This window comes from Anabrus simplex, chromosome 3 (assembly GCF_040414725.1).
Source record: "Anabrus simplex isolate iqAnaSimp1 chromosome 3, ASM4041472v1, whole genome shotgun sequence".
In the NCBI taxonomy this organism is placed as follows: domain Eukaryota; kingdom Metazoa; phylum Arthropoda; class Insecta; order Orthoptera; family Tettigoniidae; genus Anabrus; species Anabrus simplex.
In genome coordinates, this window is record NC_090267.1 from 486,417,896 (window position 1) to 486,436,431 (window position 18,536).

The window sequence follows — 18,536 nt, forward strand, 5'->3', positions numbered from 1 at the left end:
TCGGAGCTCGATTCCGGTGGAGGGGGAAGGATAGTGGTAGAGTTACTTTACCGCAGCGGAAACCCACTCTACTCTACTGCCTACTAACTACTCTACTCTACTTGCTACTATCCCGGTCGTTTACACGATGCTAGTAGCTCTACTATCCACTCTACTCGCCTCGCTACTCTACCCGTGTAAACCAGCCCTCAAGGCCTTATGGTGTGGGGAGCTATTGGGTACAACCACAAATCACAGTTGGTGCATGTCCATGGAACTGTAACCAGTTTGACCTACATGGGAAACCTACGAAAAAGCTTCTTAACAGGTAACATAGTATTCCAGGATCTGTTTAGACACCCAACTGGGCCCACAGAATGCTATGTCAGAAAAAACAATTTATTATATTACTTCAGAAGCATTTGTACCCGTTCTTCGCACGGGAATTTGCAGTGGATTACATGTTACCTTCAGGAATTTATGCGAAGTAACATCGCTTTATTCACACGTTTAATGCAAAATGCTTTTGTATGAAAGCGTGTGGCAGTGACGTAAAAATACGATGAAGCTGAACAAAGTCGGGTCCAGCTGATCACCAAGCTGGATGTCGTGTGCAAATGCAGTGGATTTCTGCCCAATATAAACCCTGCCACAAGTACAGGGAACTCTGTTGAACACAATTCAATTGTTGCAATTTACGGAAAATGTCCTTAGTTGATCGCAGGAGTTGCTTCAACCTCAGCGAATCATGGCTACATATTATCAGAACCATCAGAAAGGGATGCTTTACTGCTGCCATTCGTTGATCCTAAAATGGCATTCCTGTTCCATCTTAGGGCACCATTTTAAGATCTTTCTCTTAGCAACCAATGATGTGTTGTTTTCCGTTCTCTGTTTTCTCCTGATGAAGAAAGGCAAGGTACCTTTCGAAACGCACCTTGGGTGTGTTTATATGCTTCATTACACAGCATAATCCCAAAAATATTACATCATGAATTTTGAAAGTTTGTTTAGTCTCACTTTATGTCTCTATGCTAAAAAACACAAAATGGAATAATGTATCTTCCCTTGCAAACTTTGGTACCATTCCATTCCCCTGTGAAAAAAACTCAGTTATTCCCTAAAAACTCACGTTCTATGAAGTAATTGTAATTTTACTGATTACTTGTTAAAAAGTAATTAGTAATTGTAATTAAGTAAAATTTTTCTCACATAACTGTAATTGAGCCCGACTGCTTTTAATTCATACTTTCCCCATCACTGTGTTTTACCACATCCGCATTTTCTGATCTTTCTTTTCAACACCCCATGGCAAGCAACAAAAACTAAATCTTCAACAGAATATACTTTGGCAATAACTTGTAAATGGAACAGCAGGTTAACACGTGTGAAGTGTATACAAGCAAGTGCCACACCACTTAACAAGTTCAATTAACATTAAAATGTTAATCAGTGAAGATTAAACACTGAGCCACTAATGGTCTGATCAATACATATATGGTCATTGTCGAGATCTCTACTTTGAGGTTCAAATGTCTAATATCTGAGAATCAGCAGCATTATCCAGCTTTCCAAAGCAATGCCCCATCTCACGTTTGATTATAATTTTTTTACTTTATTAGTCTTTGACAAGGTGCCCATATAGCTGGTTTAGTTAATGTAGTAAAGCACACACACTGGTTGGGAGAAAAAGCCTCTCAATCAACAGTGATTTCTTCAGTGGAGCTTAAAAATCATTTGATCTTGTCCCACCTGTTACACCCGACAGTGTCTAGCATAAATCTCCCATAAATTACATCGTTGCACTCATCCAATAATCATATTGTTTGTCTTCCTAAGTCCAGTCTAATACTTCTACTACCTTTTTGTTTACAATCACAATCACCACTGATCTGCTGGCAGATTCCCTATCTATTGTTTACCTAGTCTTTCCTTAAATAATTTCAGAGAATTTGAAAGTTTATCAAACATCTGCCTTGGTAAATTATTCAAATCCCTAACTCCTCTTCCCATAAACAAATTTTTCCCCAGTTTGTCCTTTTGGATTCCAACTTTATTTTTATATTATGAGCCTTCCTACTTTTAAAAAACACTACTCAAACACATTCGTCTACTGATGTCATTCCACGCCATCTCTCCACTGAAAGCCTTGAACGTGCTGCTTAGACAAACAGCTCGTCTCCTTTCTTCCAAGTCTTCCCAGCCCAAATTTTGCAACATTTTTATAATGCTACTCTTTTGTCGGAAATCACCTCGAACAAATCGAGCTGCTCCTCTTTGGAATTTTTCCAGTTCTCGAGTCAAGTAAACCTGGTGAGGGTCCCATACACTGGGGTCTTACCAGATACTTATATGCCCTCTCCTTTATGTCCTTACTGCAACCTCTCAATACCCTCATAACCACATGAAGAGCTCGGTAACCTTTATTTACAATCCCGTTTGTGTGATTAGCCCAATGAAGATCTTTTCTTATATTAACTCCAAGGAACTTATAGTGATCCCCATAAGGACCTTTCATCCCATCAACGCAGTCAGTAAAACTGAGAGGACTTTTCCTCTTTGTGAAACTCATAACCTTACTTTTTAACTCAGTTTAACAACTGCCTGCTGTCCATCTCATGACACTGTCGAGGTCTGTCTGTAGTCGCTCACATTCTTGTAACTTATTTATTACTCTATACAAATATCCTTCAAGAAAACTGAGATCATGCCCATGTAACTCCTGAGCATAAATAAAGTCTTCATAAATGATTTTTAAAAATTAGCATATTCTACAATTTGGTGAAATCATCACACACAACTCAAACAAGAAAGAAACATGGATAAATAGAATGAAGAAAATGATGATTATGATGATGATGCTTGTTGTTTATAGGGGCCTAACATCTAGGTCATCGGCCCCTAATGGTATGAAATGAGACGAAGTGTAATGACAATTTAAAAGTCCAAAATCCTCCACTGACCAGAATTCAAAACGTGAGGACGAAGAATGAATGGATGGATATGAATTTAAAACAATCAGTGGATCCTACCCACAATGTCCCACATTCCCAGAAACTAAACAATAGTATTACTGACCAAAGGACTGCTTCTAAAGCACAATTCTGAATCGATGAGGCTCGTAGTCTAAAGGGGTCCAAAATCCAACTCATCGGCCCCTCATAATGGTAATTATCCCTAGGAATGTAGAACCATGGTATTTGACATGTTGCGGTACAAATCAAAAGTAGCGTAGACTCGCGGTATTCCACACATTATGGTACTATTCACAGGTAAAGTAATGCGCACATGTAACGCAGACCTATGGTGTTCCTCACATTGCGGTGCCATTTACAGGCAACACAAACCTATGGTGTTCATCACATAAGTGTACTAACCACAGGGACTCATACTATCCTGTGGTGTTCCTCACATAGTGGGTACTAATCATAGGCAAGGCAGAACCATGGTGTCGCTCATACTGTAAAACCTGAAAGCACACACTGTCGCTACTAAGCACAAACCTATTATGTACCTAATATAGTGGTACTATGCATAGGTAAAAGCGACCCATGAACTTCCCCGCGTGGTGGTACTAATTACAAGTAGTCTCATGGTTCTTATTCTATCATCCCTTGGTTGCCACTTTTAGTCGCCTCTTACGACAGAGAGGGGATACCGTGGGTGTATTCTTCACCTGCGTCCCCCACCAACGGGGAGTTTTGTGTTTGGTACGCGAGAGCTATTTTATTTCGCTCAAGTCCGCTGGCAAGCCAGTTAGGAAACCCTATCCACCACCTGGGATGCGCCATGTGGAAGTATCACCTCTTCCCCTGCTACGCCAGCGTAGTAGGTTCATGGTGAAGAAAATTTTAAAAAGCCCATTTCTAACCATGATAAGAAATGCTTGTCAACACTATAAAACCATCCCATAATCTTGAGCATCGTATTCAGCGCACTTTATGCTTTGCTCTAAGGTGGGAAATATCAAAGATGTTTTGTCAGACCTGACATTCAAAACAATCTTATCATTGCATTTCTGAAGCGCATTATTCAACACAGTTGCTAAGTATAACACAAAGAATGTAGGGAGCCATAACACATCCTTGCTTGATGCCACTAGTAACTTGGAAATGATGTATGAAATGGCTATCATGTTGAACTCTGGTCATCATGCTAACAAACTTCCCTGGACATTCCGCTTTCTAGCTGTATACGAATAACAAAGTTTACTGTACGATGCAGATCAACAGCAGTTAATGTAAACTGTCTGATTCAAGTAGTCTGTTCATGGAATGGTCAAATCAGTACATGCTCACTGACCTGTTAAGAGTTAATAAGGAGAATACCTATATAGTTCAGTTCTTATGAGTTTCGACTTGACATTTGAGCGCTGCTTTTGGGTGGAGGCTAAGTGAAACAATAAACAGCCAATCACTCTGATAAAGCGTGTTAGACTCTAATTCCGGTTACCAGTGTTGTTGATGTGTTGTTTTCTGTAACCACGCGCTATCAGCTGTGTGTCATATTGTGATCAGTTCTTTTCACGGTCTTTGTCAGTTCACTCGGGCATTTGTGATGAAGCACCAACAATGGTGGTTAGAAGTAACGAGTTGATTGAGTGCTAGAAGGATCACAATATTTCAGTTCACAATGACATGAGGAATAGGGGATCTCATGCATCTTGTGAAACAAAACAAGCCCTAGTACCCAGTTTACGTGGTGGATAAATAGCCGGGAGGTACGGGCATAAATTTGTTCACAGCACCATACCAGTGCCATTTTAATGTCATAGAATTGATATGGGCCCAAGTGAAGAAATATGTAACTGAGAATAACAGACTCTTCACAGTTTCGGAAGTTGAAAGACTTCTTTGGGAAGTCATAGGCCGTGTAAGTGGGGAAGACTGGAGCAAGATTGTGAGACATAATCCGAGATAAGTGAAGCTTGGAAGAGGAAAAGTAACACAGACGATTAAGCTTGGGAGAGGAAAAGTAACACAGACGATTATGTTGAAGACATTATCTCGTTGCGGTCAAGCGAGAGTCAAACCTCAACAAACGATGAAAATACTGATAGTAATTCAGAAATGAGTGTTGTATTCCCTTTGTAGGAATTTTTTCCCTTCCTTATGAGAAATTGGATCTATTAGCAACGCGAGGTCTTCTAGATGGTGAATAGAAATTTAATTTCACTTTCTCGAGTTTTATTTGTTCGAGCATTGATCTGTTTGTATCTTATAGCCTTACCCTAAATATGTTGCGTGTTACTTTTAATCTTATGTGAGTTATGCATGTTGCTACAAAGAATAATTGATTCTGGACTCATATTCAAGTATATACATTTCCATTCATGTTGTGTCTCATGAATCAGCTGTTTGTACTCATATTTAGAGAGATCCAAGATCAATCTAATCAGGAATAACTGCTGTTCATAATGACAATGATATTGGATGGTTACTTGAAACGTAAAAGCACGGAGTGAAATACAAGGTGTATCAGAGGTGAACATGGGGTCACAACTGAACCATTCGCAAGACAATGGCACCCATGTCTGACTTCCAGTTAACTGTGAAGTTGAAACTCATAGAAACGGAACTGAAACCAGCAGTCATACATATTTCTGGTATATGAATATTTTCTACCTATTTCATAACCATTTGATTACAACAGCACTTGGATCACTATACTTTCATGCATTTTATTAAATTGCACAACACTGAGAATACTTACACTTGGTCCTTTGGCTTGCGTAGCCCATAAAATGGGTTTTCTAACAATATTGAGGCAATTCCTGAAGATTTCAACAAAGGCTTAGCCATAATCTGCCTTCTTCTCCAGAAACCCTTAAACAAAATAAATGCAATATATATAAAACATTGTATTTGCGTGTTTACTGTTTAGAAAATAGCTTTCTTCACTACAGATAGCTAAAACTATGCTTCTCTAAGTATTACTATACCAAAAGAAACAAGTCAGCATCAGCATCAAAAATTAAACTGATGTTTATACTACACAATGAACTTTATCAATATCAAACAGAAATCTAAACATCTAAGTATGGTGCCATGTAGAAAGTTAAATCACACACACACACACACACAAAATCTACAATATTTAGAGAGATCCAAGATCAATCTAATCAGGAGTAACTGCTGTTCATAATGACAATGATACTGGATGGTTACTTGAAATGTAAAAGCACGGAGTGAAATACAAGGTGTATCAGAGGTGAACATGGGGTCACAACTGAACCATTCGCAAGACAATGGCAGACCACTGACGTGATTGGTTGTACACCCGGTGGAGTTGTCCTTGTCACTACTAAATAACTGAAACACACCTTATACCTCAGATTTCAACACGGACAATGTTAAAATACAGTACTGCTAAAACTGTTGCCCTTCATTTCTTCAACTAAGTCAACAGAATATGTCACGTACACTACGCTTTTCAGACATCCCCACCTTCTACACTTTCCATGTAAAAATAAATTAATAATACCCAGCTAGAAGTTTTGATTTCTGCACAAACATATACAGTATTTATAATAGTAAGAATGGATTTCTTTTTTAAATTCTAAGAAATAAAAATAGAGGGCCTCCGTGGCTCAGGCAGCAGCCTCTCACTGCTGGGTTCCATGATTCAAATGTCAGTCACTCCATGATTTGTGCTGGACAGGTTTTTCTCTGGGTACTCCGGTTTTCCCTGTCATCATCCTTTTCCCTGTCATCATCCATTCCAACAACACTTTCCAATATCATTTCATTTCATATGTCGGTCATTAATCATTGTCCCAGGGGAATAGGACAGGCTTCGGCAGCCGGCGCGATTCCTATCCTCACCGCTGGATGAAGGCTTCACTCATTCTAATAATGACCCGGTCAAATGACCAGAAACAGGCTATAGGTTTTCATTTCAAGAAATAAAAATAGCTAATTTTCCACTCTATTTTTTTTTTCTTTCTCAAACTTTAGGAGTAAAGGCCATCCTTCGTGTTGTAACAAAAAAACTTGTAAGTTTAGGAAAAAGGAAACAACATTTCAACCTGTTCACCTGGTTGGAGAAATCGGATACATGTGAACTGTTTTAGAAAATAACCCTGAATTCATAATGCAAATCCATAAGGCGTATAAAGTGTCACAAATGTAGGTTATTATAAACTCTATTGCTTTTACAGTACATATTCTTAAGTTATCTGGATCAGCAACTTGATACATGTCTTAATGGAGACTGAAACATATTAAGTATGAGTATATATTAAAATAATCATGAAAATATTAGTATTTTTTATTGTTTTGGTCATCAGTCTATCGACTACATTTATGTAGTTCTCAATCCCACCCTATTCTGTGCTAACCCTTCCATCTCTACATAACTATCACAATCATTATCACAAGTTTGTGCCTTTCATCTGAAAAACAATCAAGCACAGCAGAAGCAGAAAGTCGAGTGGTCAGGTATCGAGCTACAGTTGTGTGACACTTCAAAAAAATCTGAAAGTAACGCTTAACAGAACTCTCACTTTCAAGAAGAAAGTTATAAACTGTAAACAGAAACTCTCCACTGATAATAATAACCTCTTGCATAAACTACTGTCTGGTTCGAAGTGAAGTAGTCAATCACAAATTATTTGTGATACAATTCTTTTAGTTTTGTCAATTGCCACCTTTTCAATACAATAAAAATATAGTACAAACTTACATATTTATTATGATGTTTATATGGTACATGTTTCGCTCCTTTTCGTGAGCATCATCAGCCAAACTATCATTAATCTAAGATTGTATAAGATCATAAAACAATTCTTTTGGTTCAAGATTGTTCCTATAAAACTAATTGATAATCTTATAACATTTTAAAAGTCATACAACAATAAAAATATGTCTTAAGCTAACACTTTTTTGTCTAAAATCTTCTTCAGTCTAACATTTTATTGCCGAAACTCATCTGGGTGAACATCTTTTAAAATTGTTTAAAAAATAAGAATAAAATAAAAAACTTTTGAGATCTGGCTGGTTGAGTTGATTCCTGTTGATTAACTTGTATAATTGTCATTAAAACTTCATAACTGTATTGAATATTTTCTGCAGTTGATAATTGTCATTATGGTCGATAGACTTGTTCTCGTTGCTGGAGTAACATTTATAAAATGTATTGGTATTAATTTATATTATCAATGGGGTAAAATTGTTCGTGAACAAACTTGTTGATGAAACACTTTCTGATGTAATATTGGATTTAAAATGTTCTCGAACGTTCCATAATGGCTCGTTGGTATATCTGTAATGAAAGATAAAAATTATATGTTTATGGTTTAGATTGTATTTCTGTATAACATCTTATTGGAAGAATTGTCACTTACTTTCCTTTCTACTGCGTAACTGTTTGGTGTTACTCCTAGCCTCTTGAGAACTACCTGTTGTCCTGTTTGCACTTCTTGTGTTGTATGAGTGAGTGTGGATGAGTTTACGTTTTGGCGGGGAGGGGGAAGGGGAAGTTAAGGTAGGTGGCGTATTGATAGCTGCAGTAGACTGTGGAGGAGATAGTCTAGGAGAAGTGAGGGGAGGAGTTGAGTTTGTTTGTGTCAATAAGCCATTAACTTTTATCGGATTAAAATGTTTATAGAATTTATTTATATCTGATTTGAGTATTTGTATTAGTTCCGGTAATTGTAATAAGATGGGATTCTTTATTTCTATTTCGTCATTTAGGTTTTTATTTTTATTGTATTGTTGATCTAAATGAATGTATATGTTTTCCAATTCCGTCATTTCTTTTCCTTTTTCTACTTTTCTTAAGATTTTTAAATCCCTTTCAATAGTTGTAAAACTGTGTCCAGTTTCTTGCATGTGTGTACTCATTGCAGAATGTTTCCTGTGTTTGGCTGCATTTACATGTTCGAGATATCTTATTATAAAGCTTCGGCCAGTCTGGCCAACGTATGAAAAATTGCACTCTGCGCACGTGAGCCTATATATTCCAGATCCTTGATATTGATTACTATTTATATTAACTTTATTGTGGTTGAAGAAAACGTTTTGGTTCGTGTTTTGGGTCTTGAAGGCAATGTTAATATTTTGCTTTTTGGTGGTATTAGTGATTTGGTATATAGCTGGGTTAGTAAATGTGAAAGTTGCAAATTTGGATTTTTTATTTTTATCTGGTACAAGATTAGTGGCCAATTTTATTTTCACCTTATTAATGATTTTGTTAATCATTTCTATTTTGTAACTGTTATTGAGTGCTAGATCTTTTATAAAATCAAGTTCTTTCTTTAAACTCTTGTTTGTTAGTGGAATTTTTAGGGCTCTGTAAACCAAACTCAAAAATGCTGCCTGTTTGTGAGAGTTGGGGTGGAGTGAGTCGTTTTTGACCTGGAAGTCAAATTTGTTTCCTGCTCTCTTTACATTTATATCTAGGAAACTTAATGAATTGTTCCTTTCATCTTCCTTAGTGAATTTTATATTACTGTCTAATTTATTTTAAAAATCCAAAATATTATCACTATTGTTTAGTTTACTGTCTATTATAACAAACGTGCCATCCACATATCTCAGCCAAAGGTTTAGTCCATCTATGTTATTTAAAATTTTAACATGTTCTAAATGATCCATATAAATATTAGCTAGTATACCTGATGCAGGATCACCCATTCCTAAGCACATTTGTTGATATATCTCTTGATTAAATGTGAAGTAATTATTATTTAAAGTAAATCTTAATACATTTATGAATTCTTCTATTTCACACTTACTTAATTTACTATGATTGAATAAATTTATTTTGATTATATTAATGGTTTCGTTGATCGGTATGCAAGGGTACATGTTAGTTATATCATATGAACACATTTTATGATGTGGTTGCAGTTCGAATTTATTTAGTTTATCACAGAATTCTATTGAATTATTAATTGTAGAATTATTGTAAAATTTATAGTGCTTTTTTAAAAAATGATGTATAAATTTAGAGGTCTTATATGTTGGGCTATTCATGCAGTTGATTATAGGACGCATAGGTATGTTAGCTTTATGGATTTTGGGCATGGCTCTGGCTGTCGGTATCTTGGGATTCATATTTATCAGCTTCTGACATTCTAGATCATTAAAGAGAAAAGACGAATTTTTAAGTAATTTCTTTAGGTTCCGTTGAATTTTGATTGTAGGATCTTTCTGTATTATCGAATAGGCTCCATTTGAGAAAAATTCTTTTGTTTTCTTAATGTAATCTTGCTCATTTAAAATAACTGTAGTTTCTCCTTTATCAGCTTTGGTTACTATTATGTTGCTTTCGTTGATTTTAGTTTTTAATTCTTTGATTTATTAGTGAGGTCGGGATTTAAGTTGTTATTTATTTCTTTTACTAAGGTTGGAAGTTTCTTTTTAACTTCGAATCTTGTATCACTTTGCGATTCTAAAGGCAATTTCCCTATATTAGATTCTACTTCAGCTATAGTGGTTATTACGTCTTCTATTTGATGATGGTTAGGCCAATTAAATTTTGATCCTTTATTTAGTAAGCTCATTTCACTATCCGTGAAGGTGACATCTGATAAATTTACAGTGGTTGGGATGTTTTTAAGGTCTGAGTTGGTTTGTTTTATTCTTGTATTATGTTTTTCGGATTTTGTTTTGTTCTCTCTTAAATGTGATATTTTGTTTTCTATAGTTCTTTGTTTCTTCTCTAATATACCAACGAGTTTCTCATTAGTAAATTGTTGTACTGAGTGCCATTCTAACAGGGTTAAAGGTCACAGATTTCTAAATGTGTATGATAAAGTTGTAAGTTTAAAAACGACTTTTTTCTGTAATGTGTTTTTATCTCGTTCTTTAGCCAGATTTCATTTACTTTGTTTTGAGTGTCTACTAAATTTGGCATAGATAAGTTTCGTCTTTGTACAGATTTCAAAAACTTTGGTACTAGTTTGAATTACAAACATTCTTTTAAAAAATATATGTCTTTAGCGATCTTACCAATCTTAACCTTAAGATTAATGAATCTGTTTTTAATCTTATTATTAGCCTGTTTAGCCTGAAGTTTATAACCTGCAACCACAAACTATCCGTACATCAGCAATGGTCCTTTGTTACTTCGTTGCAGGGTATGCATGTCCAGTTTGGTACTTGTACTAGTCATCTCATGCCAAACAGGTGGATATGGCCCACAATGAGACCTGCTGGTTGGTGAAAATCTGTTTAAAGTCTACTCCAAACGACAAACTTTATCAGTTTGAAGGTAGTGCACAACCACATATTCGGCAACTCGGTAGCTGAGGCTATCATTACTATTCCCTTACCTCAGATATTTCTCATCTGGTAAAGTAGCACAATTACACAGGTACCGGTAAATAATTATCAAGCACAATCATACTTAAATAAAACATACGGTCATTTTCTAAATTCTCCTTGACCAAGCCGTGAGCTTCCATTTGGGAAATAGTGGATTCATAATCCACTGTTGGCAGCCCTGAAGATGGTTTTTCATGGTTTCCCATTTTCACACCAGGCACCATAACCACACGGCCTATCCAATTGTCACCATAAGACCTTTCTGTGTTGTTGCGACGTAAAGCCAATTGTAAAAATAAAAAAGTTCTCCTCGAACTGTCATTGCGGAAATGACGTAAGTATGACAACAGGTATAACTTGAAAACAATATTCTCTCACCCATGGGTAAATAATGCAAATATCGAGGTGGTAGTAGTAGTAGTAGTAGTAGTAGTAGTAGTAGTAGTAGTAGTAGTAGTAGTAGTAGTAGTAGTAGTAGTAGTAGTAGTAGTAGTAGTAGTAGTAGTAGTAGTAGTAGTAGTAGTAGTAGTAGTAGTAGTAGTAGTAGTAGTAGTAGTAGTAGTAGTAGTAGTAGTAGTAGTAGTAGTAGTAGTAGTAGTAGTAGTAGTAGTAGTAGTAGTAGTAGTAGTAGTAGTAGTAGTAGTAGTAGTAGTAGTAGTAGTAGTAGTAGTAGTAGTAGTAGTAGTAGTAGTAGTAGTAGTAGTAGTAGTAGTAGTAGTAGTAGTAGTAGTAGTAGTAGTAGTAGTAGTAGTAGTAGTATGATGTATGGCTATGAAGTGAAGTACATCCATTTAGTATTAGTATTATTATTATTATGATATGATCGCATTGTGTAAGAGGTTATGTCATGATAGTATTAGTATTATTATTATTTACGTAGTCGAATGATTGTATTGTGTGTGAGGTTATGTCAAGAAACATGTGTTGTACATAGACATTTCAGTGGTGTATGCTGGGATCAAGACATGGGCTATCACTAGACTTAGGTTTTTCCTTTTCAATGGTTGGTTTAGTGAAGTCAAGCCTTGAGCATTTTGAGTTGCAGCAAATAGCCAACGGAGAAGCCTGCTGTGTTGTCAAAGCTACTGCCCTGGCCTCTGCTACTGCCAATGCTTCACCCCTGATTAGTGGAGAAGGTATCCTAAGGTTTAGCAAATTAGAGTCCGGTTTTGTGGCTAAATGGATAGAATACTTGCCTTTGGTCCGACGGTCCCGGTTCAATTTTCAGAATCAACCCCCTCATACTGTTAATTCCCCTGGCTTGGGGATTGGGGTTTACAACATCTTTGCCATTCATTTTATCCTCATTAGGTCACCACAAATTAGCGGTACTATTAAAAGAAATGTTGAATTTTGCAGCGGTCGTACTCATCGTTCACTGGTTAATTAGATTCCTCGGGAGATCAGTGGTGGTGGTGTCCAACCCATGATCACGGCTTCGATTCCAACCAACAAAAGAGAACACTAAACCTGAAGGACTGCATTTCATTTTAGGAGATCTACCAATTAAAAAAAGACTATACTGCAGCCCTGCAGTGTCTTCCTACAAGGATGTAGAAGTAAACGGGAGTGAAATACTAGCACTCTGTTATCTATGTAATTATGTCAGAAGTATGAGATGAGGAAGTATATGCGATGAGTAACGCATGGTTGATAGTTAGCAGTGGTGATCTGACGAACCAAAGCCTAGTGCACCTCTTCTCCCCGGTCACCGCTTCTCTGTGATATACAGCAGCAAGGCATGACGGGGGAGTCGAACGAAGAAGGGCGAGAGTCTGGGCTGCAATATCAGTTTCCGATGCCTTGCTCTCAGAAATACATGCGCCATTTTTTCTCATGGCTTTGAAGTTTTTTAAATGGAACAATGCGTCAGATTCTTACATTATAACGTACTTTAGACTCCCATCATTCTCTATTGAGGTTTGGGCTTCACTGATAGCCTTGGTAGCCCTCAGTATACGCCACTGAGACATTTATATCCTGAGACATTTATATCAGTTCTGTTAATGTAAATACCTGTGAATTAATATTATAATTTATTCTTACCTGTATATATAAATTGTAATCCATAATTGTGAATTACACTGTTTTATTTGTGTTCCAAGGTTGTAACCTCTATGTGCTGTGTTATTCAGTCGTTTTAAAATAGCGGCTTGGTGATGTGAGTGGGTTTTTTTTGCGACAGCAGTGATCAAGGTTATGTGTGTGTTTAATTTGTAAATAAATGTGAATAAAATAATTGTACCAACTGACAGCATCTCGTGTGCGTCTTTGTGGATACGTTAACTGGCGACCGTGGACAGGACTCTTAGAATCTGCTGGATTTGAAAATGAAGAACGACCAGAGGACCGTGGTGATGCTTAAACAGTTAACTTCCTTCATTCAGGCCCAGGCTAAAAACATCGAAGCCAAGCTTGGAAAACTCAAGGAGAACATCGAGCTCCAGTTTGGAAAACTCAAGGGGATCATTGAGGCGCAGTTTGGAAAACTCAAGGAGAAAATCGGGGCCCAATTCAAGACCGGATTGACATCAGAAGAGGGAGCCGAATACTCGATCGCTGGACTTCGTGGGCAGGAGATGGAAGTACGACGCAGCCCGCAGTCACATTCAACCTGCGAGGAAGCTCTGGGAGAGTTCGGCGGGCGCAGCGGTGTCCACCAGCCGTGAGCCGACTGCCAAGTTCGGCTGCGGGAGAGGGCTCAGCGCGCCAATGGAGCGCCACGGGTGTTTGACGCCAAGACCGAACAACTAGACTACGCGATGGTGAATGAGCCGTACCAGTATGACACCAAGACCAAGGTGCTCGACAGCCCCCTCCACACATACGACATGCGTACAACACAAGGAGTAAAAACATTAGTGACCACTAATATCCTGACAACGATTCACACAACAAGTCAAACCGGCCAACAATGCCATAGGTAAGCACCAACATCATCTATCCTTCAACACTTTGACAAAACCTCCCCAAGTTTTTTCTTTCATTCTCATCAAAATTAATACAGTTTTTTCTTCATTTCAGAACCAACCAATCACAACATTATTTCAACAGCCCCATCAAACTTCCACAACATTCTTCAATAATATAAAATTTCCAAAATTTCCAATATCATCGTTTTGAAAATATATTGTCAATCAGATAAGAAAACAACAGCCATTCAACCTTCGTGTCAAAATCATACCAATGTAGAGAATAATAGCTCATCATCATCTCTACAAACTTACTCAGATGACTTAAAATAAATTTAAGCCAACTATAAACTTCGTGTCAACACAATCTCGCTGAACCAATCTATAAATAACCTATGAACTGTTGACCATTAAACATTACGGGCAAATATACGCTAACGTCAATAACAATTGCCCAGCATTTGGAATGTTTTTCCTTTACATTTTATATTCATCCATGTAATCTTTTTCATATCCATGTACTATATATTAGCATGTTATTTTACTTACACTTCAAACTCTGACTATGGCTTTAAGCCATCAACTGTCACTTATAATTATATGATACCTCCATTTTTAAGTATATCATCTAAGAATCTACTATTTTAATATCATTTAAATGTAATGTATATTTTCAATGAAATGATTTTATATGCCTTCCACTATGTATTTAAAATCTAATATTGACTAAGGCTTCAAGCCATCATCTGTACTACTGTACCATCTAATGACGTCCTATTCATCAAGTGAACTACACATGATTTTATCATTATATAAGATTTTTAGTTATTTCATGAACATTTTTATAACTGTAAAATGTTTGGAAATGTTGTCTGACAAAAATAATTAGGTTTTGATTAGTGACTGAAGATGCCTCGCAACAAGAGGCGAAACATGTCTCACATTTGAAAAATGTTTTAACTTAAATGCCAACATCTTGTATTGTATTGAATAGGTGGAAATAAATATTAAATATTTTCCTATATACTTCATGAAACTTTCAATACGGACAAAAATGATTTTTATCACTTGTAATGAGCCGCAGTAAGCTCCACGGCACCGTGAACTGTCCAGGGAGGATGTTCAGCGTGGGGCAGGACTATGGGGAAGCTCAGACGATGTCCCAGGAGATGGAGGCAGCGATGGCAATGACACAGCCAGTGGAGCCCACTCTAGGTGACGGAGAACCAATGGGGTCAGAACCGACAACCACCAAACGAGGGTGCCACCTGACAGAACACACAGGTACGAACGAGGGGAAAGCCAGCGGAGCTCCGAAGGCCACGCGAGGACCTGCGGATCACCATCACCAGGAACGAAGATACCGTCGACCAGACCCAGCGGACCCACCCTGGGAAGATGGTGGTCCCCAATGGAACCGCCGAGCTGCGAACTGTGGACTTCGACAGCGCCAACAGGAGGGCTGTGTGAGTGAGGTAGTCTGTGTGTGGTTAAATAATGAGGACCAAGAGAATGTGACAGTGAGTGGGAATTGTTTCAAGTTATAGGGAGGATATTGATGCAAGTGCGATAACAGGTATAACTTGAAAACAATGTTCTCTCACCCATGGGTAACTAATGCAAATATCAAGCTCGAATTATTATTATTATGTCCGACTCGTTGGCTGAACGGTCAGCGTACTGGCCTTCGGTTCAGAGGGTCCCGGGTTCGATTCCCGGCCGGGTCAGGGATTTTAACCTTAATTGGTTAATTCCAATGGCACGGGGGCTGGGTGTATGTGTTGTCTTCATCATCATTTCATCCTCATCACGACGCGCAGGTCACCTACGGGAGTCAAATAGAAAGACCTGCACCTGGCGAGCCGAACCCTTCCTGGGATATCCCAGCACTAAAAAGCCATACGACATTTCATTTCATCATTATTATTATTATTATTATTATTACTACTACTACTACTACTACTACTACTACTACTACTACTACTACTACTACTTGTATGTATGTCTATGAAGTGAAGTACATCCATTTAGTATTATTATTATTATTATTATTATTATTATTATTATTATTATTACAATATGATCGCATTGTGTGTGAGGTTATGTCATGATAGTATTATTATTATTTACATAGTCGAATGATCGTATTGTGTGTGAGGTTATGTCATGAAACATGTGTTGTACATAGACATTTATATCAGTTCTGTTAATGTAAATACCTGTGAATTAATATTATAATTTATTCTTACCTGTATATATAAACTGTAATCCATAATTGTGAAACACGCTGTTTTATTTGTGTTCCAAGGTTGTAACCTCTATGTGCTGTGTTATTCAGTTGTTTTAAAATGGCAGCTTGGTGATGTGAGTGCTTTTTGTTTTTTGCGACAACAGTGATCAAGATTACGTGTGTGTTTAATTTGTAAATAAATGTGAATAAAATAATTGTACCAAATGACAGCATCTCATGTGCGTTTTTGTGGTTACGTCAGAACTCGAGCATAATTCTGTAGGATCTGAGAACCACAGATTTCTGGATATCTCCAATCAGATGGATGGGTAATTGAAACTTCTTCAATTACACTTTTAGGCTTCTATGTAAGAGTCCTGTTGCTGCAATCACAACTGGTACTAAGGTTACTTGGTTTACTCACCACTTGACTTTTCTGTACGATATTTGATAAGTTGGCAGAATACAGGGTCTTTCATAAAGAATTAAACGATTTTGAAGACTTATTGTGCAGTACGCAAGCCACACATAAGAACAAGTTGCATATTGTTACAAAGGGCATGGCCACACATTTCTATTAGTAGTCAGTAGAGTGCTCCACGCCTTCCTCCCTTCCCTTCCCCTCCCCTCCTCGACTCCACTCAACCTGCACAGCAGTGAGCTCACTCAATTGCCATGTGAGTCTAACAATGTCCCCCTGTGGGTGGGGGCAGTAGAATAATACCCACGGTATCCCCTGCCTGTCGTAAGAAGCGATTAAATTAAAAGGGGCCTCAGGGGCTCTGAAATTTGGAGCATGGGTTGGCAACCCGATGCCCTTAGTTGAGTCCTGGCATTGCTTCCACTTACTTGTGCCAGGCTCCTCACTTTCATCTATCCTATCCGACCTCCCTTGGTCAACTCTTGTTCTTTTCAGACCTTGACGGTATTACGTATGGAGGCCTCGGGAGTCTCATTTACATGCCCTCCGTGGCCCTCGTTTTCCTTTGGCCGATACCTTCATTTTTCAGTGTCGGACCCCTTCCATTTTTTCTCTCTGATCAGTCTTATATAGAGGTTAGTGTTATATAGAGGATAGTTGCCTAGTTGTACTTCCTCTTAAAACAATAATCACCACCACCACCACCACCAGTCTAACAATGGCAACACCTCAGCACAAAGCGTTCTGTGTTGTTGCGTTTGCACAGACCAGGTCTGTGATCACGGTGCAACACGAGCTCCATAGCAGATTTAATGACGACGCGTACAGGCCCTCTCCCAAGAACATCCGATGGTGCTTCCAACAGTTCCAGGAAAAAGGATGTTTGTGTAAAGGAAAAAGCCCTGGTCGACCACGAACTGCACGGTCATAAGAAAATGTGAGGAGAATCCAATAGGCGTTTACTCAGAGCCCCTGGAAATCCATATCTCAAGGTCACCATCAGCTTCAGGTAAGCAGTACCAGTATCTGGCGTGTCCTGAAAAGACGGCTACACATGAAACCATACAGACTTCAGCTGGTTCAGGCACTGAGACATGTTGACAAGGGACAACGAATGGAATTCTGTGCTGCAATGCTTGAACATGGAAAATTTGATGAAGACACCTTTTCGCGCCTCATTTTTAGTGACAAAGCAACCTTTCATATCAATGGCTGTGTCAATCGCCACAATGTTCGGATTTGGGGAACCGAACACCCACACACTACCATGGAGCACGAACGGAATTCTCCCAAGGTAAATGTTTTCTGTGCAGTCAGTAATGTCAGGGTTTATGGCCCTTTCTTCTTCAACACCAACACTGTCAGAGGGCAAAGCTATCTCGCAATGTTACGGTCCTAGCTCTTCCCTTTGCTGCAAACACACTCATGGGACTTCATTTTCCAACAAGATTCCCGCCCCATTGGAGCTTACCAGTACGAGCATTTCTGAATGAAACAGTCCCTCAACGGTGGATTGGTCGTTACACCACTACGGATCATCCTCTACTCGCATGGCCTCCCAGATCCCCAGACCACACTCCCTGCGACTTCTTCCTGTGGGGATACGTCAAGGACAAAGTTTATGTTCCGCCACTACCCACTACACTGGATGACCTTCAAGAGCGGATAACGTGTGATCAACTCAGTGGATCATGATATGCTGCAACACGTTTGGGAGGAATTGT

At 38.2% G+C, this 18,536-nt stretch overlaps 1 protein-coding gene across 1 annotated transcript in view; it reads right to left on the reverse strand.

Annotated features, from left to right (window-relative positions):
• LOC136867462 (protein ABHD18) overlaps positions 1-18,536 on the reverse strand; it is a 114,086-nt gene that overhangs the window by 85,457 nt on the left and 10,093 nt on the right. Inside the window, exon 4 of the mRNA XM_067144669.2 lies at positions 5,692-5,804. Coding sequence (XP_067000770.1) covers positions 5,692-5,804 — 113 coding nt within the window. The remainder of the gene's footprint in view (positions 1-5,691; positions 5,805-18,536) is intronic.